Genomic DNA, 25,905 nt, shown 5'->3' on the forward strand with positions numbered 1-25,905 from the left:
GTTTGCTTCTTTCCAGCAATTAATTCACACATTCCTATACATTTTCACAGTATATGCTTTAGTACCAAACTCAACCCATTCCACTGTTCATGCTATATAATATTAAAATATTATAATTAAATTTTGAAATTTTTTTTAGGTTTCATCCTTTGCTTCCATATATAAACCCCTCCGACCTTCCATCTCTTCATTCCAAGCCTCATTCTCCCCTTCTTCCTCCTGCCCACCCTCTCTCTCTCATATATACATATATACACACACATTCACACGTATATTGTAAGAAAAAGATCAACAAAGGTTAGAAAAATGAGTGATTTCTCTGTATCTGATGGATTGAGCAGTAAAGGTTGTATGAATGTCAATGGGAATGGGAATGGGAATGCGATGAGGAAGAGTTGTTGGTATGAAGAGGAGATTGAAGAGAACTTGAGGTGGTGCTTCGCACTCAAGAGGTAAATTTTTGAGTACTTTTGCAATATTGTACTTACTTAATTTTAAGGATGGAAAATTATATTTAACTTTAATGGGTGAAACATTTGTTTTTCTCGAAGTGTATGAGCACTGAAGGTATATTAAAATTTAATATAACCAGTAATCCTATTCATGAAAAATTTTATACAAAATATATTATTTGTAGTAGTTTTTGTTTTTCCTATATAAATTTGTTTGTGAATTTGCATATTTTTAAAAGTTAGGAAGCGTCATGAGTACAACTACTGTTCCTATGATTTTGACCCTGAAAAGTTGGGACAAGTGAGGATCAAAATGAGGAGGCAAAAATAATTTTGTGTCCAATAATTAATTAAGTCCACTTATTATAACTACGTACATAATTAATTAATTTTTTTTTTTTTTTGGGGTGCAGTATTTTGCATACAGGAGCCTCGCAGTACCAGGACATTCAACTCTTGGATACCAAGCCCTTTGGAAAGGTGCACCATTTCCTAACAATTAAGAATTTTCAAATTTCATATAAAAAATTAATTTGTAAATTTATACATATAGTGATTTAATATTGATTTTTTTAAAAAAAATTAATTATATTTTGTGATTTGAAATTCGCTGCAGGCTCTAGTTCTTGATGGAAAGCTTCAAAGTGCAGAGATAGATGAGTTCATCTACCATGAATCTCTTGTCCATCCCCCACTGTTGCATCACACAAAGTATTAATCTCTCATATTATAATTAATACAATTTATTTTTTCTTTTTTGACAAAAATAATTAAATATTTTCATGACCCTTTATATAAATACTCATTTTTGTTAATTTATAATAATGTTTTAGTCCAAAAACAATATTTATTATGGGTGGAGGTGAAGGTTCTACTGCAAGAGAAATCCTCAGGCACAAAACTGTGGACAAGGTCATCATGTGTGATATCGACCAGGTGACATATTTCTAAATTCTTTTTTTCAAAAATCAAAAAAACTTTTATATTTCTTGAAAATCTAATCAGAAATTATATAATTTAATGATCTTTTATTTTATTTTTTTGTAGGAAGTGGTGAATTTTTGCAAGTCATACTTAGTTGTTAACAAAGAAGCTTTTTATGATCCTAGACTCGAACTCGTTATCAATGATGCCAGGTTAATATTATATTAAAAAACAATGCTTAATTCCATTAATAATTTTGTGGGTTTATCCTAAAAAAATTTGGTGAATGATGCATTTTAATTTCTTTGTAAAATAAGAGCTGAGCTTGAGAGAAGAGAGGAGGTTTATGATGTGATCATAGGAGACTTGGCTGATCCAATCGAAGGTGGTCCATGTTACCAACTCTACACCAAATCCTTTTACGAATCCGTGATCAAGCCAAGGCTTAGTAAAGGTGGCATCTTTGTCACACAGGTGCGTGCGCGTGCGCATTTTGATTCGAATATATATATATACATATAATGTTTAGTATAAGCTTGAATGAAATTTCAGGCTGGACCAGCTGGAATTTTCAGCCACACAGAAGTATTTTCTTGCATCTTCAACACGTTGAGCCAGGTTTTCAAGTGTAAGTGTAATGCAGTGATTTCAAAAATTCTTGGATAATTTATTAGTTAGTTAATTTTTGATTAATGGACTAATTTATTTATTTGGCAGATGTTGTACCTTACTCAGCTCATATTCCTTCCTATGCTGATACTTGGGGATGGGTCATGGTACCATCAATTTTGGCTCTTAATTTATGATCTCTATATAATATAATGCCTTTATATATGCATGCATGACTCTTTACTAAATAATTAAATACATGCAGGCATCTGAATATCCATTCGCCCTAACTGCTGATGAATTAGACCTCAGAATCAAGCAGAGAATTCAAGGGGAGTATCGATATCTCGATGGCAAAACGTTCATTTCCTCCTCTACCTTGAGCAAAGCTGTTCGGAAATCGTTAGTCGCAATCTCTTTTCTCGGTTTTGAAATACTTGCTTAATTAAAACGTATTATAGTTGATGGAAACCATTTTTATTCGGCTAAATTTATTTCAAGATCCATGTCTTGAAATGTATTTGATCTTATCTATGACAGGCTAGACAATGAGACTCATGTTTACACGGAAGGAAACGCGAGGTTTATTTATGGACATGGGAAACAACTTTGAAGGTCACTCGAAGGGGACGAAAATACGAGGTCGAAGAAGAAGAAGAAGACGACTGATCAGAAAATGGTGGTTTAATTTTCCTTGTTGCTTATGTACTTTAAAGAGATGATATCGCCTAATATGAATGGAAGCTTTGTTCGTTGTCATTTTGCCATTATTCTACTTTTGAATATTAATATTTTGTGAATTTCTAAGTATTTCAAATTAATTTTTTGGAATTAATTCAAAGACAAATCTCACATTTGGAATGATTATTATTTTTTTATGAAATTGTATTTTTCCCCAATTATGTTTTTTTTTTTCCCTTTTAAATGACAGATCATTTTTTCTTCAATTTTTTTTAAAAAATTAACTTTATTCGGAGGAGGGATTTGTTATTGATGGTCTCGATTCTCGAATCAAATATCTCGTCTCAAATCTAAGAGATCGTAGATAAGTAATGAGTAATAGACAATGTAATTCAACTTTTAGTTGCATGTGAACAGAACAGATTGGGCCTTGAAACTCCAAAGCCTTGTGTTTCTGGGCTCACACACAATGCGCCAGGAGCATATCCACCCCTATTTCGTCTCCAGATACTGTTAGCTTTGATAGCCATAAGGGGTTCAATTCAAGATCTCGTCTTTTCTGCTAGTAAAACCAGGCATTTCTGTGAAATCGAAATTTTTTTTTTACAATAATTTTAAAAATAATAAAATACTTCTTTTTGCCATACTGGCATTCATTCAGTATTTTCTCTAATTTCTTCTGCCTTTAAACCTAATTAATGTAATACCTTTGCTTTTTGATAATACATTAGCCTGTTCTTTGGTTGATGATTCTGTATGGCATAAGCGATTAGAACATGTATCTGTTGCGAGAATGAAACTTTTACCCTTCTTATCAAAGTATGTGTCCAATTGTTCAATATGTCCTTCATCAAAACAAACTAGGCTTAGTTTTCCACGAGCTAGTCACAAGTTAGTGTATCAAAAACTTCTCTTGCATTTGAGTTATTGCATATTGATATTTGGGGGCCATTCAATTTCTCCATGACAGTTAAAATCATTCGAATGAATGAATCATTTTCAATCTCTTGGCATCATACAGCAACGAACAAAATGGGGTTGCGGAACGTAAGCATAGACATAGATTGAATATTGCCGAATCCTTGAGATTTCAATCTTTTCTCCCATTACCATTTTTGGGGAGATTGTGTGTTACCAGTTGTTTACTTGATCAACTGACTACCTAGTCCTTTTCTTGGAAACAAGAGACCTCTTGAAATCTTGTTTCATAAAGTCCCTTCTTTCAATCATCTCCGGATATTTGGTTGTCTGTGTTTATACCACCGATATTACAGTGGAGCACAAAAAATCCCCTAGATCATTGACTTGTGTATTTTTAGGATACTCAAATACACAAAAAAAAAAAAAAAAAGGCTATAAACTGTTAAATATTAGCAACAATAGAATTTTCTTTTCCAGGGATGTGGTGTTTCATGAGGACATTTTTCCTTTTGCAAACCCAACATTTATTGCATCTCCTCAGGATTTTATGCCTGATTCTGGTTCAATCATCCTTCGAAGATCTTCTAGACGCACAGTACCACCAATTTTGACAAGAGATTATGCATGTCCAACTTTGCCTAACAGCAATCTAGCCATACACTTTATCCTATTTCTTTTTTCCTTACGTACTCCAAATTTAGACCTGCTTATCAAAGTTTTGTTACTTCCATACAAAACTAAACGCAAACCCGATAGAACCGTGGATAGATTCAAAGCAAAGATTGTGGCAAAAGATACACCCAACAACTAGGAATTGATTATCATTGATACCTTTTCACTTGTTAAAATAGTTACCAAGCAAACTAATTTGTAACATACAATTAGGCATTGATAATCATGATACCTTTTCACTTGTTAAAATAGATACCAAGCAAACTAATTTGTAACATACAATTTATTGACTCTTATGTAAAAACAATATTTATTTTTGAAGGGAAATAATATTTTCGAATTTAATTGATAAAATGTCTTGATTTAAATTATTTTTCTAACAATATCTTTTCCTTGTTAATTTGATTTCATATAATATCTTGTAAGATTTTATCTTTCTAAGATAATGAGATAATTAAGCAAATATATTTTAGATATGCTATTTATGATAATGATTTTAAAGAGATATGGTATTAATAGTTTATTTCTAATTAAACTCTTACTTTTCTTGTGCAATAGATTTCCTTGAAAAATAAAAGTCTACATCTATAAATAAGAGATCAAGAACATCGTTGAAGCTCTCCTCTTTGCTAGGCTTCTTCCCTCACAAACATACATATATGCATTTGTGCACGCCTTGAATATCAGTGAATTAAGTCATCAAGGATCGTGCTGTTTTGAAGAGTGGTGATCGCATGTTGCCTTGAATGTTGGGGACATCTGCAGACAACATCCGTAACGAAGTTGGCTGCAGATTGTTTTCGTGGCTCCTCGTTTGGCATCATGTTTTTTATTTCTTAGTTGATGTTTTATTATTATTGATTTTTTTAGAAAGCTTTTATTTTCTCAACTTGTTGAGGAAATTAATTTTAGTCTTAATCACTAGTAATAGTTTTTGTAAACGGTTTGGTTTCTAGTGATTTTTGTCATAAGGCACCGCACAAGTATTTATACTTGTGTGCATATTTAATCTCGTCCATCTATTTATTTAAAGTGGATTTGTGTTACAAAATATAATATTCCGCTGGATGTTGTCCTAAATGTTGTAACAACACTTAACTCTGATAAAAAACAAATTTACGATTTTACACTACTGTTGATATATTTATTCACATCTGTCGAACAACGTTTCTTACAAGTGGTATCAGAGCCTACTCTTGATATACTAAGTGTTGATTCTGGTTTTTGTTTTGTTTGACAGAAATATCAAATGGATCCATCACTCGCAAACGCCGCACTTCGGCCACCAGTCTTAGATGGAACCAACTACAGTCTATGGAAGGTCAAAATCTGGTTTCATATAAAATCCATAGATGAGAGAGCATGGCAAAGAGTTCTAAGCGGTTGGACTCCACCAAGGAGAATAGACGAAGATAGTGATAGTCTGATAAAACCGGAAAGTGACTGGACTACTGATGAAGTGCAGATTTTAAATTACAAATCAAAGGCATTGAATGCCATTTTTTCTTCAGTTGATACGAACATGTTCGGGCTAATTACTAATTGTGTCTTGGCCAAGGATGCATGGGACATTCTACAAAGACACTGTGAAGGTCCTGAGAGTGTGCGACGAAAAAGACTAAGGATAGTTACTTCCAAGTTCGAGATGATGAGGATGGAAGAATCTGAGAACATACTGGAATATTATCGTCGCCTACGGAAAATTGCTAATGAGGCGTTCAGTCTTGGAGACCCCATCTCCAATGAACGATTAGTTAGTAAGGTTCTCCGTTCTTTGCCCGAAAGATTCAACATAAAAATTTGTGTGATAGATGAGGCTAAGAACACAACGCAAATGGCTTTGGAAGACCTTATCAGTTCACTTCGGACTTTTGAGATGAACATAGACATGCAGAAGAAGGATAAAGGGAAAACAATTGCTTTCCAAGCTTCAAATGACACCTACAATGACCTTCTTCAAATATCTCAAGAAGTCAGTGAATCAGACCTTTGTGAGGACTCTATATCCTTTATCACAAAGAAATTCGGAGATTACTTGAAAAGAATCAGAGATAAGAAGAAGGAGGCACAACCCTCTAAATTTCCAAGTCTTCCTGCTCCTGAAAGACCACAAAGATTTCCTGCCAAGCAACAATCTCAACCAAGGAATGAAGGCAGAGAACAATTTAACTCAAAGAAGTATGATTCAGTGCAGTGTAGAGAATGCAACGGGTTCGGACACTATGCAAATGAATGTGCCAAAAGATTGCGAAAGAACAAAGGTTACAATGTATCTCTAAGTGATGAAAAATCTGATGAGGAGGAGAAATCCAATGATGAAGATAATCACACCTCCTTGACTGCATTATTGACAGAAAATCGCAGGCTGCAGGTGAATCCTTTAGGTGTTGCCCTAGGTGTTGCCACACATGGCCGCAACATCTGCAAAAAATCAGTGTGTCTAAAATCCACAACTTCTGGAAATTCGAGTGCAGATGAGGAATTGGAAGCTGATGATGAAGAGATGATTCTTGAGAGTGTTCAAAAGCTTTAGGAAGAGTTGTTTGAGGATTGGACCAAAAGAAACAAGCTTAACTCCACTCTTGTAAAGGAAAACACTGATCTAAAAGTCGTGGTTGCCAAACTTGAAGTAATTTTGAGCAAAAAAGACTTAGAACTGGGTAAGACCAAAGAAGAACTTCAAAAGGCAACTGAAACATTATCCAAGTTTAATTCGAGCACATCCAAGCTTGGATCCATACTTTCAATGGGAAGAGATGACAAGAAGGGTTTAGGGTTCAAAGACAGTGTACATGAAACTGGTGAATCTCCAAAATCCACCGTTTTTGTGAAAGGAAAAACTGAAACGTTCACACCGCCACAACCTACACCTTCAACCAAAAGTTCTCCACCAAAAATACAATCCACTGTACCTGTTCCTAAGAGAAGAAAACGCAGGTATGTATGCCATTACTACTTTAAGCCTGGACATATCAGGCCATATTGTATTAAACTCAGGGATGACCGCATGAACCAAAAGTCAAGCTGGATGTTGTCTCAAATGTGGTTCAACACTTCACGCAACACCTCTAAGAATCGACCTACAGTAAGACAGGTTTAGGTACTAAAGGCAAAACTTCACTGTAATGTTGTTTATACTTCATTAAAAACTAACACTGCAGGTTACTGGTACTTTGATAGTGGAAGCTCACGCAATATGACAGGGTCATGAGAATATCTCATCGATTATGTTGAACAAAAATGTGGCAGAGTAATCTATGGAGGGGGAGCTAAAGGAAAGATTGTTGGAAAGGGAACTTTGAATGTCGAAGGACTACCAAAGCTCCACAATGTGCTCCATGTTGAAGGATTAAACTCAAATTTGATAAGCATAAGTCAATTATGCGATGATAATTTGCATGTCAAGTTTAATAAACATGCGTGTGAAGTTTTTGATGAATCTAACATATGCATCATGACAGGTACAAGGTCTTCGGACAATTGCTACCAAATTGGTGAAGAACTTTCATGCAAACATGCACAAATTACTGAACTTGACCTTTGGCATCAGAAACTCGGCCATGTGAATTTCAAAACCTTGAAGAATCTGAGTAAATATGAGGCAGTGCGAGGTGTGTCCAATCTTTCATCTGGAATACCCTATGTGTGCGGTGAGTGTCAAAAAGGAAAACAGACTCGCGTATCACACCCGGTGTTGGCAACATCTGGGACAACACGCTGTCAGGAGTTACTTTACATGGATCTTATGGGTCCTATGGAAGTCGAAAGCTGTGGAGGTAAGAAATATTCTTTTGTATGTGTTGATGATTTCTCACGGTATTCATGGGTTAGTTTCATTAGGGAGAAATCAAACACCTTCAGTGTGTTTAAACAATTGGTCACAAGAATCACAAACTTTCATGGTTTGAAGGTGAGAAGAATCAGGACTGACCATGGTAAGGAATTTGAGAATTCTTCATTCTCATCATTTTGTGACAGGAAAGGTATTTCACACGAGTTTTCGGCACCAAAAACCCCAAAACAAAATGGAATTGCCGAACGCAAGAACAGAACACTGCAAGAAATGGCAAGGGTGATGCTAACATCGAAGAACATCTCAAAGCATTTTTGGGCAGAGGCCTTAAATACGGCTTGTCATATTTCAAATAGAGTGTATTTGAGAAGCGGCTCAACCATGACATCCTATGAAATAATCATGGGAAAGAAGCCTAATCTCAAATATTTTCATATTTTTGGATGTGTTTGTTACACTTTGAATGACAGGGATCAACTTGCCAAATTCGATTCAAAGAGTGATAAGTATTTGTTTTTAGGATATGCCACTAATAGTCGAGCTTATCGCATGTTTAATCTAAGAACTAGGACTATTATGAAATCCATTAATGTTTTTTTTTTGATGATTGTGCAGATATCAAGAAGAAAACTGCTGAGGATGACGTTGAAGATCTTCTGGAAAACCCAAACGTACTGGAAAATGCAGGTGTTGCCCCAGATGTTGCAACACCTAGCACAACACGTGACACTGAAGTAGTGTGCAAGGTGAAGTCAAAAACTTGAAAGAAAGAGAAAGTCGATTACCGAAAGATGGCTGGACTTATATGTATGAGCTCAGCTTACTCACATGTCAGATTTTCATGTTTTGTATCTCAATGTGGACCTAAAAATGTTGACGAAGCCTTAAAAGATGAGTTTTGGATCAATGCTATGCATGATGAGCTTGATGAATTCGTTCGAAATGATGTTTGGGATCTAGTTCCACCTCCTGACCATGTCAATATAATTGAAACAAAGTGGATTTTTAAAAATAAAACTGATGAGTTGGGGAACATCATTCGAAACAAATCAAGGTTGGTTGCTCAAGGGTACACACAGGTTGAGGGGGTTGATTTTGATGAGACCTTTGCTCCTGTTACCCGCATTGAGTCAGTCCGACTATTGCTAGCTATTGCATGCTACATGAAAATCAAGTTATTTCAAATGGACATTAAAAGTGCATTCTTCAATGGTACCTTGTGTGAGGAAGCATATGTCAGACAGCCTAAAGGATTTTGAAGATCCACATAATTTGAATCATGTGTACAAGTTGAAAAAGGCTCTCTATGGTTTGAAGCAAGCACCATGTGCATGGTATGACAGACTAACAGAATATCTTCTTGAAATTGGCTTCAAACGAGGTGAGGTAGACAATACCTTTTTTATTCAGAAATCCAAATGTGAAATCCTTATTTGTCAAGTCTATATTGATGATATAATCTTTGGTTCCTCATCCCAAAAGCATGCTGATAATTTTGTTGAGTGCATGTCATCTACATTCGAAATGAGCATGGTTGGTGAGCTAAGTTTTTTTCTTCGAATGCAAATCAAACAAATGCATGATGGCATTTTTTTGTGCTAAAGTAAGTATGCAAAAAATTTGATAAAGAAATTTGCTAATGAGAACACCAAGCACATGAAGACACCATTGGGCTCAAATGAAAAATTATTCAAAGATGATGCTGCGGAAAATGATGACAACACCTTATACAGTAGCATCATAGGAAGTCTCCTGTACTTGACTGCTAGCCGCCCTGACTTAATGTTTAGTGTTTGCTTGTGTGCTAGATACCAATATAATCCTAAGATTTCTCATTTAAAAGTCGTAAAACGTATCCTACGATACATAGCCGGAACCATTGACTTAGGATTATGGTATATTCACGACACCAACTCGAATTTAGTAGGGTTTTCAGATGCTGACTTGGCAGGGGATTTGGATGATAGAAAGAGTACCTCTGGAGGCTGCTTTTACCTTGGAAATAACTTGATATCATGGCATAGTAGAAAACAGAACTGTGTTTCACTTTCAACTGCTGAATCCGAATATGTGGCAGCAGGAAGTGGTTGCATTCATCTCTTGTGGATGAATCAAATGATAGAAGATTATGGACTTAAGAGTGAACCCTTAGTTGTGTACTGTGACAATTCTAGTGCAATAAACATTTCAAAAAGCCCTGTACAACACTCTCGTACTAAACACATTGACATTCGACACCACTTTATTCGAGATCTAGTAGAGAAAGGATTGATTAGGATGGAATTTGTTGATACAAATAACCAATTGGCTGACATATTCACAAAAGCTTAGACTTTGAAAGGTTTTCCAACCTTAGGAAATCTCTCAGCATGTGTTCTGCCTGATCATTCATAGATGTTGTCCCAAATGTTACAACATCTCGGACAACACCTAACTTGCATGTGTATTTTTAGGACTTAGGCATACTACATATCATTCATACTGTGATATGTTGTGTATTGCTTCGTTTACTGATGCACTCACAATTCTTTGTTATATTTCAATTCCTCACACCTAAACATGTGAACTTAGTCACAAAGGATTTGAAGAATGGTAAATTGACTCTAACCAATGTGACAAGCAACCCAAGAAAAACTAAAAATAATCACTAAAATTATTGGGCCTGTGATTAGAAGGAAAGATGGAAAAAGCTACCTAAATTAGCCCAATGAAGGCTGGACTTTAAGTGTGGGAACTACCCCTTCTAAATATTAACACAGAAATAGAAGAAAATGGAAAAAGCTACCTAGAGTAGTCCAATGAAGACTGTTCTTCTAGTGTGGGAGCTATCACTTCTATGTTCAGAAATTTTTTTAGTCACTAAGTGTGAAGAAGATCAAAATTGTTTTCTGGAATTGTGCGTGTTGTCAGAAAATGTTGCCAACATTTGTGACAACACTTCATCTGTAAACATATCTCATATTTGCTTTCATGTTTCTATTTTTGTTACATTATGTTATTAGGCATAACTAGATCATGCATAAACATATAATCGTGAATATTGTTGAGTCATAAGGACATGAGTATTTCAACAAAAGAAGAATTCGATGAAAATTCAGACTCTGTTAAAATTCGAATTTCAGTGATCTTTCATGTCTAGTGGAGTGTAAATTCGATGTGGGTTTATCTCTGGAATTTTTGAAATAATATTGTGCATCAATCATCTTAGTAATTGCCTGAAATGTTTAACGGCTATATTTTTCCCTTTTTTTTACCGTTAGACTATATCAGTTACCAAATGCTTTGTTACCGTTGCACTATTCGTTCATACTTATCTTCATGATTTACACCGCCACTTCATCATTTTTCTCATAATTGTCTCTCGGATTTTCGTATTTTCCTATAGAAATCTACCTCTGTGTTTATTTTTTTTATTTTTTTTGCACTCTTCGTCTTTCCCACTTTCATTTTCACACAAAACCACAAATTTAAATGGCAGGGAAAGGCTATGATCGCCATGACATACGGAGTGAAATGCGTAACACGGATGATGTTGCCCCCACAGAGCCAATATCTCCAGCAACACCTACAGAAGCTTCTCCTATGGAAATCGTCCCTGTTGCCGAACAACCCAAGCCACTGGAAGTCATTCTCCCAGGCGAGGCTGGAAATCCGATTGATCTTGATAATCCGCCATTAATCCAGGTTTTTAATCCTCCACGGTCCCCTGTTCGCTGATCAAAGCGACAGGCTGGGTACAACCTTGATCTTACTCCTGGGAAGAGATTTCGCCACAAGGGCCAGCCCTCTACTCGCCCATCGCTGATTGATCCTGCTGAAACGTCAGGAGACGATTCAAATGATGAGGACTACGAGTTGGTCGCTCGTAAAAAATCCGCACCTCAGATTGTTGATGAACCTTCATCCTCATCCTCTGGTAAGGATGACGCGTCTCCCTGGGATACTGTCCCTGTAACTGCACAGGCAACTCAATCTTCTTTTGGGGAAAGTGAAGATGAAATCTCTTTAGCCCAATTTATGGCCAACCTGAAGAAGGACAAGAAGTATGTTGCGTCCACCTCAGAGCCCACACAAATCATTCCTTCCAATGCCTCCAGTGATGAGGAGATGAGAGACTCTTCTGAAAGTCTCTCCATTAGCATTGCCTCTGGTACGACCTCTCACCCTTTTGATGATATGCTGGATGAGGTTGCCACATCTGATCCAGGGGATCATGAAGTTTCCTCTGCTGCTGAGGATGTTTCTGACAATGTTGCCCACATTCCGGAAAACATAGACCTTGCTGATTATGATCTTAATAGTGCTTTCAGCACTCAGTTCTACACAGAACAGATGGTGTCTCAGTGGTACCTATAAGCAAACCGAGTTTTTCTTGAGGAAAGGAATATAGATTTTGATGTTTTTGAGCAACACAATTTAGTGTCATTCCTCAAAAATTGCAATCTCTACTCCACGGTATCAGCAGTCACGCCTTTTTCTCGCTGTCTTATTTTGGAATTCTATGCCAATCTGTTACCAGGAGTTGCTGATGAACGCTCTGAAAGGGATCGATTTTAGGTTCCCGAATTCGCAACGGAAGCAATAAAATTTTCGAAAATCATATTTATGTAGCATAAAATTTCGAGCACCACATGTACTAGGGTGTAGCATATACAAAAACACAACTATAATATTCATAGGGTGTTAAGAAATTATACCTATCAACCTCTTGAGGTTGATGATGGCTCCAACTAAGGTGTAAACACCTTAGCTCTTGTATGGCAAGACCTTCTACAAGATTCCTTCTTTCCTTCAAATCGAGCCCACCACCAACTAGGAAGATCCCCTCATATTTTGCACTAGAAAAATATGAGGGTTTTTCTTTGAGAAGAGAATTGTTTCTCCAACTATTGAAGAACAAAAATTGGGAGAAAATGAGACTCAAATTTTGGCCATAGGGGTGGGAGGAGAGAAGGGAGACTTTTCTTGATGCTTGAAAAAGTGATTGTATGTCCCAAAGGCATGCCATGCCTTGGATGTGGAAAAAGTTGTCTCCCAACCCTTCACCTCCCATGCATGCTTTCCTATTTGGGCTTGTAACAATTACAAGGCCCATGGACTTTAATTTAATTGTCTCAAACATATTTGAGCCCAATTAAACCTTACTTGATATTACTCCAGTCACTAGTTGAATAATTATTTTACTATTGGGCTCTACAAGACCCAATATGATTTAATTAATTCAAACTTGAATTAATTTAATTATTTGGACTCTACTAGGCTCACTAGTGTTTAATTAATTCAACACTTTAATTAATTTAATTTAGTTCATAATAATGTTTATGAAAATCACAATTTTCAAATGCATTATTTATTTGGCCAACTTTTAATTTAGGAACACTTCTTCAAATTAAAAGTTACATTCTCCTTATAGAAGTCATACTTCTATTTTGCCTTACGCTTATAAACTCCTTTATAAGCCGTTCAACACATTGAACTATTTTACTTCTCAACGAGATCTAGAAAGCTAGCACTTGTGTGGCCCTCAATGGTTCATTGATACAACTAGCCGTGGGTTCACATCTCCATGTGATTCGGACTAAACATGTCCTTATACGAGCATACCCCAATTGCTTCATCCTTACTTATCAACCCTTTGATAACAAGAACGTCAGAACTCAAGTCTGATAGTACCCAACCAATCATGTTAAACGTCTAGCAGAATCGCTTACATGATTCCCTAGGTATCAAATGATAGTGCCTGCAAGAACCATTCAATTATGGTTAGCGTACAGTACGGTCCCTTCAACTCATATATCCCGACCGATTCGACAACCATTGGTTTATCAAGAGTTGTCAATGAATCGATACTATGTGTCATGTCGTAGTTGTATCGATGGTGTAATCTATGAAACCCCTTTCATAATTACCACCATACTCTGATCAGAGATTTCAAACTAAATACATATGAGAACACATAGGATATCCATACGCGAAGGTAAGCGGTGAATCCCCGACTACAATGCATCGACTCCTATATGTTTCGATAGAACACCCAACCTTGCCACCTGATGACCCCATGAGAGTCGGTGAACAAGTCAAAGTGTAATTCTAGCACATAGAGTCTCAATGTTGTCCCGGGTCATAATGACTAATGGTGTACAACCATAAACTAGAACTTTTCCACTCGATAAGTGAGAACCACTTGAAAAGTCCTTTATGGAGGGTTGTTCAGTGCACTCTACCAGGAACACCTATCTGCATGCTCGGACATCACAATGTCCCCTACCAAGGAAACATGGTACTCACATTGCAGATACTAGTCTCGAACTCAAGCGGCCTATATCCTTCTTAGTGGCGGCTGAATTGACTAGAAACCGTTTAGAATATATAGTATTACAAATATGAGTTTCATGATACTCATCATATGAGCATCTTATATTCTTTCTACTATTTGTATATTCAAGGGCTTTATCTATGCAACTAGCATGGGTATACAGATAAAGAAGTGCCAAAATGTTAAATTCAAATATTATTAAAATAAAGACTGTTTATACATAGAGTTTTATTGTGAACACTCGGCCAACACTTCGCTCGACGTGCACCTACTCTAACAATTTCCCACTTGCACTAGAGCCAACTACCCATATGCTTCAAACCCATCGATTCGCGATGCTTCTCGAATAATGGTCCAGGTAAAGGCTTAGTTAGCGGATCAGCAACATTATCTGCGGAGCCGACTTTGTCAATCGTGACATCTCCTCTTTCCACGATCTCTCTGAGGATGTGGTACTTTCTCAATACGTGTTTGGACTTCTGATGAGACCTCGGCTCCTTTGCTTGAGCAATGGCTCCCGTGTTGTCACAAAACACCGGGACAGGAGCAACTCCATTAGGAATGACGCCCAACTCTTGGACGAAATTCCTTATCCAAACAGCCTCCTTTGCTACAGCTGATGCAGCTATATATTCTGCCTCAGTGGTGGAATCCGCTGTACTGTCTTGCTTGGAACTCTTCCAAGAGACAGCAGCACCATTGAGCATGAATATGAATCCAGAGGTTGACTTCGAGTCATCGATATCGCTTTGGAAGCTAGAGTCGGTATAGCCTTCCAATTTCAGTTATTCACCCCTATAGACCAAGAACAACTTATTGGTCCTTCTCAAATACTTGAGGATGTCTTTCACAGCTTTCCAGTGTGGAAGACCAGGGTTGGATTGATATCTACTCACTACACTTAGTGCAAAAGCCACGTCAGGACGTGTAGATATCATCACATACATGATGCTACCAATCGCAGATGCATAAGGAATGCTTGTCATCGCCGCTATCTCTGCATCAGTCTTGGGAGACATAGACTTGGATAGGGACACGCCATGACACATTGGTAGATGTCCTCTCTTGGACTCATCCATCGAGAACCGCTTCACGATGGTATCAATGTATGTGGACTGGGTGAGACCAAGCAATCTTCTTGATCTATCTCTATAGATCTGTATTCCCAATACAAAAGATGCTTCACCCAAGTCCTGCATCGAGAACTTACTCGCTAACCATATCTTAGTTGATTGCAACATTCCTACATCATTCCCAATGAGTAGAATGTCATCAGCATAAAGCACAAGTAATGTCACAACACTCCCACTGACCTTCTTATACACACAGGGTTCCTCAGGATTCTTAGTAAAACCAAACTCTTTGATTGTACTGTTGAATCTGAGGTTCCAACTCCTAGATGCCTACTTTAGACCATAAATAGATCTTTGAAGTTTGCATACCATATGCTCACTTCCGATAGATGTAAACCCTTCAGGTTGAGACATGTAAATCTCTTCCTTAATATCCCCATTAAGAAATGTTGTCTTAACATTCATCTGCCATATCTCATAGTCATACCATGCAGCTATGGCTAGCAAAATCCTTATGGACTTGAACATTGCAACTGGAGAAAAGGTTTCCTCAAAGTCAACTTCTTGTCTTTGAGTATATCCTTTTGCCACCAATCGCGCCTTGAAGGTCAATATCTTCCCATCCGCCCCAAGTTTCCTCTTGTAAATCCATTTACACCCTATGGGAACAATTCCCTCAGGTGGATCCACGAGATTCCACACTTGGTTCGAATGCATGGAATTCATCTCAGATTCCATCGCTTCAAACCACTTGGATGAATCGGCATCAGATAACGCTTCCTTGAACGTCCTTGGATCACATCCATGGTTAGGCTCATCATGGCCCTCTTCAAGACCATACCTCATAGGTGGTCTTGAGACTCTCTCGGATCTTCTAGGAGCTTGTATCTCCTCTCTTGGCTCTTCGGGTGTGGGTTCTACAATTGTGGGTGTCTCTCGAACCTCTTCGAGTTCTATCATCTCCCCTTTTCTATCCAATAGAAATTTCTTTTCCAAAAAGGTTGCATTCCTAGAAACAAACACTTTTATTTCTTGGGGATGATAGAAGTAGTATCCAACCGAATTCTTTGGATATCCGACAAAGTAACATAAAATGGATCGACTATCCAATTTATCTCCCACTACCTGCTTCACATAAGCAGGGCACCCCCATATTCTAAGATAAGAATATTTGGGTGGCTTACCCATCCATATCTCATATGGTGTCTTGTCAACTGCCTTTGAATGGACATTGTTCAACAACAGTGCCGCTGTCTCAAGCGCATATCCCCATAAAGATGGCGGCAACTCCGTGAACCCCATCATAAACCGAACCATGTCCATCAAAGTCCGGTTACGACGCTCCGAAACACCATTCAACTGCGGTGTAGCGGGCGGAGTCCACTGCGAGAGAATCCCATTCTCCCTAAGATACTCTTGGAACTCGGCACTCAAGTACTCACCACCTCGATCCGATCGAAGTGTCTTGATGCTTCGTCCCAACTGCTTCTTTACTTCACCTCTGAATTCTTTGAACCTTTCAAAGGCTTCAGACTTGTATTTCATCAAATACACATACCCATACCTCGAAAAGTCATCGGTAAAGGTGATGAAGTAGGCATGTCCATGCTTAGTGGTGATGCTAAGCGGACCGCACACATCGGTATGGATCAAATCCAATAACCCTTTGGCTCGCTCCACATGGCCCTTAAAGGGAATTTTGGTCATCTTTCCTTTCAGACAGGATTCACAAGTCGTGAGAGCATTAATATCAGACATATCAAACATGCCCACTCCCACTAGCTTATTCATCCTTCTTAGGGAAATATGTCCTAATCGAGCATGCCATAATTGTGCCGAATTTAGAGTATCTTGTTTTCGCTTGTTTGTTGTTGTTATTGCTTGGACATTGTTTACTGGAATATCTTTCAATTTTAAGATATAGAGATCGTTTTCAAGTTCTCTAGTACCAATTAAACATTCATTCTTGTAAATGTTCCAAACACCTTTGCTAAATAAACAAGAATATCCATCTTTATCTAGCATAGAAATGGAAACAATGTTTTTCACCAAGTCTGGTACAAACAAAACATCTCTCAAAACAAGCTTAAAATCATTGTTCAAATGCAAATAAACATCTCCTACGGCTTTGGCAGCAACCCTTGCTCCATTGCCCATCCTCAAGAAGGTCTCACCTTCCCTGAGCCTCCTACTTCTTCCCATCGCCTGCAAATCATTACAGAGATGTGAGTCACAGCCGGTATCCAATACCCAAGAAGTAGAGTTAATTAAAATGTTTACTTCAATATAGAACATACCGTTTCTAGAACTCTTCTGGGCAAGATATTCCCTGCAGTTACGCCTCCAATGTCCAGGCTTCTTGCAGTGATGACAGATGTCAACAGTCTTGTCAGCCTTCACTGGTGTGGCTGCCACTACGGGACCCGGAGTTTGCCTCTTCAAGGGCACGCTCTTCTTGGGACGTTGGAAAGAACGCTTCTTTCCCTTCCCAGGTGGACCGGTCTTCGTACAAGATGAAAAGCCCACAAAAAGAACTGGCTTCTCTTTCTTGATGGTGGACTCAAAGGTCACAAGCATGTTCACCAACTCCTCAAGGGTCGGCTCCATCTTGTTCATATTGAAGTTCACCACAAAAAGATCAAATGAGCTAGGCAGCGATAAGAGCAACACGTCGGTGGTCAACTCCGAAGGCAAGATCAGATCCATGCCAACGAGCTTGTCCACGAGCCCAATCATCTTCAAGCCATGCTCATGGACCGAGGCCCCATTTCGCATGCGCATAGTGATCAGCTCCTTGACTGTAGCATGCCTAAGAGGCCGAGTCTGCTCACCAAAGAGCTCATTGAGGTGCAAATGAATGTCAGCAGCACTCTTTGCATCCTCAAAACGCCTCTGCAGCTCATCATTCATAGAAGCCTGCATATAACACCTGGCCTTCAAGTCATGGTCACACCAATCCTTGTAGGTCTGCAATTCCTCAGGAGTGCAGCTAGTCGGAGCCTCAGCAGGGGGCGACTCAGTCAGTGTATATGCAATCTTTTCCGAGTTTAGGACGATTTAAAGATTTCTTAGCCAAGTGAGATAGTTAGGTCCGGTTAACACATGTTTTTCGAGTATAGCGGATAACGGGTTGCGAATCGAAGACATTGTCAAAGTTTTGTACTGAAAAGTAAAACAGATAAATGTTAATGACTATTTTAACATATTTAGTAAGATATAAAGTATGGACTTTTACTTTATAAATTTTCGCTCCCAATGTTTTGACATTTTCACTACCCTCTAGTGAAAACGGAAAACTCCTTTCCTCAGTAGGTACGTAAGGTCCAATTAGCGAATTATGATCCCGAATAATATCAGCCAATCATAATCCCTAAAAGGTAGTTTCCAATTGCATCACAATGCAATCTTCTACGTAAACTTTTGTCTCACGTTTGATTAGGACCCAATAATATGACGTCGTTCATCTCCACGTGTCAAGCCTTACCCATCGATGTTGAACCTTAATGGACGGTCGCCATGAGTTCCCCCAATAATATGAGCCGATATCATGGGAGTTCCACGTAGTTCACATCACCATGTCAATGGATGTCACAGCTTTCCGGCACCAGGGCCCCCCCAATAATATGAGCCGAGCCCCGAGTACGGGTAGCGTTCATCATGCACCCATTGTCGATGGAAGACATGGAAATTATAAACAAATTTATAATTCCCCTTTTCGGACTTGATATTAATTTTGAATCTTATTCAAAATGAGGGTTTTTTAATTTTGAAAGGTCTCATCATTAATTTTATTTAAAAGCTTGCCATGTTTGATCGTATGTTTTCCGGATTCATGCAACTTTGTTATTATCGTAATAATAACGCACATACTCATTATTTATAACATATCATGCATATATTATAAACAGTAAACAAACAAGGATGATCAATCGCCCCAATACTAATGGCCCGTGTGAGCTAAACACGGGCCTAGGTCCAATCCTAGGGAAATGCAAGGGATGCAAATGCAACTATTACATATGCTTCCAATATTTACATGTCTTCGATCTTCATAATCATCATGGCCACCATCTTTCAATCTTGATCATCCACTATACTAATATTTACAAATAAATATCCATGGCAAATAGGGATACATCTCATGGGGTGAGAACGAACCATAAACCAAGCTCACTTTAAAATTGATAATTATTACAATCATTCAACACAAAATATCCTAGCATACACCTAGCAAATTGGGCTTGGGCTTTTGATCATCCTTCATGCATAATATCATATATCATACACCATCAATTAATTATCACAATAATTAATTGATCCAATATTATATATCTTGATCCAATCACTAACAGCCACGATTATAAACTAAATTAACAAAGTATACAAACACCTTTGTCTACTTTCTAATTAATTTATTTATAACCGAATTTCTTGTAAATCACCATTTACTATAAATAACTAAAGTCCAACTTCAATTATTTATTTCATGAGAAAATATTTGCAACTTTTGTAATTTTAAACTTAAGGGCCCAAAAACACATTTTTCACCAAAAACATTTTGGCTCATTTAAAATTCACAAATATGTTAGCCATCCAATGACCCAACAACTCAATGCCCATGACACTTTGATATTTCAAAACACCTTTTGAAAACCCTAGTCGTCATCGCCGTCGCCGGAGCTCCGTCGCCGGATTCCGGCCAACATGCAAAAAAAAAAATTTTTATTTGAAAACAAGGGTTGTTCGGGCAGCCCCTTAGGCTGACCTTGCTGCTCGAAATGGGCAGCAACTTGCTGCCCAAAGTCATCCCCAAAACCGGCCACGATTTGATGCGAAAATTTGTCTCATACGGTTAGAAATTGACCTCAATATAATATTATGTATATGCTACACAAAATAGTATCCTTAGCTCTGATACCACTTGACAGGGATCGATTTTAGGTGCCCGAATTCGCAACGGAAGCAATAAAATTTTCGAAAATCATATTTATGTAGCATAAAATTTCGAGCACCACATGTACTAGGGGGTAGTATATACAAAAACACAACTATGACATTCATAGGGTGTTAAGAAATTATACCTATCAACCTCTTGAGGTTGATAATGGCTCCAACTAAGGTGTAAACACCTTAGCTCTTGTATGGCAAGAACTTCTACAAGCTTCCTCCTTTCCTTCAAATCGAGCCCACCACCAACTAGGAAGATCCCATCTTATTTTGCACTAGAAAAATATGAGGATTTTTCTTTGAGAAGAGAATTGTTTCTCCAACTATTGAAGAACAAAAATTGGGAGAAAATGAGACTCAAATTTCGGCCATAGGGGTGGGAGGAGAGAAGGGAGACTTTTCTTGATGCTTGAAAAAGTGATTGTATGTCCCAAAGGCATGTCATGCCTTGGATGTGGAAAAAGTTGTCTCCCAACCCTTCACCTCCCGTGCATGCTTTCCTATTTGGGCTTGTAACAATTACAAGGCCCATGGACTTTAATTTAATTGTCTCAAACATATTTGAGCCCAATTAAACCTTACTTGATATTACTCAAGTCACTAGTTGAATAATTATTTTACTATTGGGCTCTACAAGACCCAATATGATTTAATTAATTCAAAACTTGAATTAATTTAATTATTTGGACTCTACTAGGCCCACTAGTGTTTAATTAATTCAACACTTTAATTAATTTAATTTAGTCCATAATAATGTTTATGAAAATCAAAATTTTCAAATACATTATTTATTTGGCCAACTTTTAATTTAGGAACACTTCCTCAAATTAAAAGTTACATTCTCCTTATAGAAGTCATACTTCTATTTTGCCTTACGCTTATAAACTCCTTTATAAGCCGTTCAACACATTGAACTATTTTACTTCTCAACGGGATCTAGAAAGCTATCACTTGTGTGGCCCTCAATGGTTCATTGATACAACTAGCCGTGGGTTCACATCTCCATGTGATTCGGACTAAACATGTCCTTATACGAGCATAACCCAATTGCTCCATCCTTACTTATCAAACCTTTGATAACAAGAACGTCAGAACTCAAGTCTGATAGTACCCAACCAATCATGTTAAACGCCTAGCAGCATCGCTTACATGATTCCCTAGGTATCAAATGATAGTGCCTGCAAGAACCATTCAATTATGGTTAGTGTACAGTACGGTCCCTTCAATCATATATCCCGACCGATTCGACAACCATTGGTTTATCGAGAGTTGTCAATGAATCGATACTATGTGTCATGTCGTAGTTGCATCGATGGTGTAATCTATGAAACCCCTTTCATAATTACCACCATACTCTGATCAAAGATTTCAACCTACATACACATGAGAACACATAGGATATCCATACCCGAAGGTAAGCGGTGAATCCCCGACTACAATGCATCGACTCCTATATGTTTCGACAGAACACCCAACCTTGCCACCTGATGACCCCATGAGAGTCGGTAAACAAGTCAAAGTGTAATTCTAGCACATAGAGTCTCAATGTTGTCCCGGGTCATAAGGACTAATGGTGTACAACCATAAACTAGGACTTTTCCACTCAATAAGTGAGAACCACTTGGAAAGTCCTTATGGAGGGTTGTTCAGTGCACTCTACCAGTAACACCTATCTGCATGCTCGGACATCACAATGTCCCCTACCAATGAAACATGGTACTCATATCGCAGATACTAGTCTCGAACTCGAGCGGCCTATATCCTTCTTAGTGGCGGCTAAATCGACTAGGAACCGTTTAGAATATACCGTATTACAAATATGAGTTTCATGATACTCATCATATGAGCATCTCATATTCTTTCTACTATTTGTATATTCAAGGGCTTTATCTATGCAACTAGCATGGGTATACAGATAAAGAAGTGCCAAAATGATAAATTCAAATATTATTAAAATAAAGACTGTTTATACATAGAGTTTCATTGTGAACACTCGGCCAACACTTGGCTCGACGTGCACCTACTCTAACACGCTCATTGAAGTACGGGAAGGTGTTCGTCAGAAGTAGGATCTATAATTTCAATCCGTCGGTTATCAATAATCTTTACCAGACCCTCACGAGGGATGTTGATTGAATTGCCCCGGACATTCATATAGTCACATCCACACTCACTGGGGGCATTGTTACTCAATTTCCGAGTCATCCAAAGAAGCTCCTAGCTTCCAACCTAACCACATTCTACTCGGTGCTCCATAAACTGGCTATTCGAAATTGGACCCCTTCCACAAACACCACCACATTCACAAGACACCAAGCCCTTGTTCTGTACTCCATCGGGACAGATGAAGTGTTTAATTTTGGACAACTGTTTTTCAACACTGTGCTTCAGTATGCGGACGTAGGTCTCAAGGCGTCTAAGCTTCTTTTTCCAATCTACGGGGTGCTGATATCCCAAGGTTTTGTTCGAGATGTCAGTGAGCAATTATCTGACCTTGGTGAACCATTCAAGATTGCTCCTGCATTCTTCAAGGGAAATAGGAAGGTTGATCTTCCTTGGTCTGCCCCTTGTAATGCTTCTGCAGCACCTACTGGACCGCGAAGCCCTCATGCTCCTCCACCGACCACTGATTACATCATGATCTCTATGCCAGAAGTACACGCCCACATTGATCATGCTATGGCAAAGGTTGAGCAAGTCAAGGCTGCTAATGATCATGCCATGAAAATGGTTGAGCAAGCCAAGGCTGATATTGCCTACTATGAAGCTGTGGCTGCAAACTTTCGCCTATTTTTGGTGGTAGCAGTCTTTCCAGGACAAAAAGGGGGAGATGGTGATGATCAAACAGAAGCTGGTCCATCAGGGACGAAGGATAATGAGGATATTGAAGATTATGATGAAGAGGGTGATGGTGATGAAGAGGAGGAGGGGAATTAAGTGTTTTTGTTAACAAGTTGATATGTCCTTTATTTTGTGCCGGTTTATTTTCTGCTGATGTTTCTGTTTATATTGTTTTTCTCTCTCTGCGCCTGTTGTATTTACTTAGTAAACAGTTAATGAAACGGTGCAGGTGTTGTCTCAAGTGTTGCCAACAATTCTAACAACACCCGTGCTAACCTTATTTTATTCCGGGGAAGAAAAATTCTCTAACTCAGGGGGAGATGATTTGAGCTATACAAGGATAAATGGGTTTGATCTCATTTTGTCCAAGAAAGGTAAAAAGGGGGAGATTGAAGGAAAATAATATTTTCGAATTTAATTGATAAAATGTCTTGATTTAAATTATTTGATTTCATATAATATCTTGTGAGATTTTGTCTTTCTAAGCTAATGAGATAATTAAGCAAATATATTTTAGATATGCTATTTATGATAACGATTTTAAAGAGATATGGTATTAAAAGTTTATTTCTAATTAAACTCTTACTTTCCATGTGCAATAGGTTTCCTTGAAGAATAAAAGTCTACATCAATAAATAAGATATCAAGGACATCATTGAAGCTCTCCTCTTTGCTAGGCTTCTTCCCTCACAAACATACATATATGCATTTGTGCACGCCGTGAATATCAGTGAATTAAGTCATCAAGGATCGTGCTGTTTTGAAGAGTGGTGATCGCGTGTTGCCTTGAATGTTGGGGACATCTGCAGACAACATCCGTAACGAAGTTGGCTGAAGATCGTTTTCGTGGCTCCTCGTTTGGCATCACGTTTTTGCTTTCTTAGTTGATGCTTTATTATTATTGTTTGTTTTAGAAAGCTTTTATTTTCTCAACTTGTTGAGGAAATTAATTTTAGTCTTAATCACTAGTGATAGGTTTTTGTAAACGGTTTGGTTTCTAGTGATTTATTTTTGCCATAAGGCACCGCACAAGTATTTATACTTGTGCATATTTAACATCGTCCATCTATTTATTTAAAGTGAATTTGTGTTACAAAATATAATATTCCGCTGCATGTTGTCCTAAATGTTGTAACATTTGACACAACACTTAGGTCTGATAAAACACAAATTTATGATTTTACACTACTGTTAATATATTTATTCACATATGTCGAACAACGTTTCTTATAATTTTAATAATATTTTACGATTTATTCAGTTATGTCATTTATTTTATATGTATACTTATGCAAGCTACATAGATAAAGTCCTTGAATATACAAAAGGCATCATGAGGTCTGCCTCTCAACGTAAGATCATGAAACTCATTAGGAACCGTACTGAATATTTTAAACAGGTCCTTAGTTGATTCAGCTGCCTAAAATAAAGATAAAAGTCGTTTGAGCTTGAGACTAGCTTCTGTGATGTAATAGAGATGTTCATCCATATAAATGGGTGATCATTTGATGATTCATATAACAACCTTCCCTCGAACTTTCCAAGTGGTTATCACTTATCGAGAGGAATAGTCCTCCGTTTTGACACTGGACAATGTAGAGGCTCATGCACTTTAATCTTTTTACCGACTCCATTTAAAGTCATCAGGTGGCAAGGTTGGATGTAGTTTCAAAATACGTATGAGCAAATACATTGTAATCGGGGATTCACCGCTCGCCGGCGAGTGAAGATATCATGTGTGATCTGATGAGTTAATAGCGCAAATAGTATCTGGCCAGAGCAAGACGTGATTTAGGGAAATGTGTTTCCTAATTGCACATATCATATCACTGTTATTACTCAAAGATACATCACATCGTAATAAAATTCATTGACAACTCTCGATACGCCAATAGTTACATATTCAATTGGGATATATGAGTTGAAGTGACCGTACTATACGATAACCATACCTTAAGGTCTTGCAAGCACTATCAGTGATACCTAGAAGATCACATGACGATTCTACTAAACGCTCTTACCATGATCGGATTGGTGCAATCGGACTTAAGTTCTGATGTTCTTGATCAAGGAGTTGATGAAAAAATAGGGTTAATTAAGGTAGGCCCGAATAGGAACAAAGGTTGTTCTGAATCACATGCAGTTGTGAATTCACGGCTAGTTGAATCCCTGAACCATTGAGAGTCACACAAGTATTGGATTTGTGTTCATGTTGAGATAGTCAAGTTCAATGAGTTGAATTTGACGAGTATAGTTTGATGAAAATCAAATATATTGCTTAGAAAAGATTTTATAAGTTGATTCCATGTAGTGGAATTTAGCTTTTAATTAAGTGAAGAGAGTGTAATGGCCTATTTTAGTGAAAGAGTTCACAAAATTAATAGCTGCCAAAAATGGATCATTGGAAAATTTTGTCTTTCGAAAATTTCATTTTTCATTATTTTATCGAGATTTATACCCTCACACATAGGCGTTGTCTGATCGTCGATCAGAAGTTATAATAAGTTCACAACTATTTATTTAGTAAATTTAGAATCTACTAATTAAATAACAATATTAGTACTAGTGACTACTAAGTGCAAAATTCTCATGAAACATTTAAGAAAATTCTAAAATCTATTAATTAATTAATACATACAGGAGAGATTTTAAATAATGAAACAACATTGTCCTGAT

The 25,905-nt window shown here is 37.6% G+C and overlaps 2 protein-coding genes across 2 annotated transcripts; both read left to right on the plus strand.

The window, feature by feature from the left end:
* The first annotated feature begins 207 nt into the window (after positions 1-207).
* On the plus strand, positions 208-2,742 carry LOC142504591 (thermospermine synthase ACAULIS5-like). The gene is made up of 10 exons (XM_075617455.1): positions 208-452; positions 866-932; positions 1,069-1,163; positions 1,286-1,388; positions 1,500-1,588; positions 1,694-1,850; positions 1,929-2,004; positions 2,094-2,152; positions 2,251-2,387; positions 2,526-2,742. Exons 1-10 carry the CDS (start codon positions 307-309, stop codon positions 2,596-2,598), a joined length of 1,002 nt encoding a protein of 333 aa, XP_075473570.1. The 5' UTR covers positions 208-306; the 3' UTR covers positions 2,599-2,742.
* A 2,766-nt stretch (positions 2,743-5,508) lies between these two features.
* LOC142556908 (uncharacterized) lies at positions 5,509-8,816 on the plus strand. The gene is made up of 6 exons (XM_075668401.1): positions 5,509-6,630; positions 6,793-7,196; positions 7,257-7,344; positions 7,421-7,427; positions 7,721-8,551; positions 8,668-8,816. Exons 1-6 carry the CDS (start codon positions 5,509-5,511, stop codon positions 8,814-8,816), a joined length of 2,601 nt encoding a protein of 866 aa, XP_075524516.1.
* Positions 8,817-25,905: the final 17,089 nt, after the last annotated feature.

Source organism: Primulina tabacum, chromosome 9 (assembly GCF_025594145.1).
Source record: "Primulina tabacum isolate GXHZ01 chromosome 9, ASM2559414v2, whole genome shotgun sequence".
In the NCBI taxonomy this organism is placed as follows: domain Eukaryota; kingdom Viridiplantae; phylum Streptophyta; class Magnoliopsida; order Lamiales; family Gesneriaceae; genus Primulina; species Primulina tabacum.

Bases quoted from the DNA above. Each gene is read 5' to 3' on its own strand.
- LOC142556908 (XM_075668401.1), top strand. From the start codon at position 5,509: ATGGATCCATCACTCGCAAACGCCGCACTTCGGCCACCAGTCTTAGAT. The intron at 6,631-6,792 runs GTGAATCCTTTA...CAAAAGCTTTAG, and splicing joins CAGAAAATCGCAGGCTGCAG to GAAGAGTTGTTTGAGGATTG. The intron at 7,197-7,256 runs GTATGTATGCCA...TATTAAACTCAG, and splicing joins CCTAAGAGAAGAAAACGCAG to GGATGACCGCATGAACCAAA.
- LOC142504591 (XM_075617455.1), top strand. From the start codon at position 307: ATGAGTGATTTCTCTGTATCTGATGGATTGAGCAGTAAAGGTTGTATG. The intron at 933-1,068 runs GTGCACCATTTC...AATTCGCTGCAG, and splicing joins ATACCAAGCCCTTTGGAAAG to GCTCTAGTTCTTGATGGAAA. The intron at 1,589-1,693 runs GTTAATATTATA...TTGTAAAATAAG, and splicing joins CTCGTTATCAATGATGCCAG to AGCTGAGCTTGAGAGAAGAG.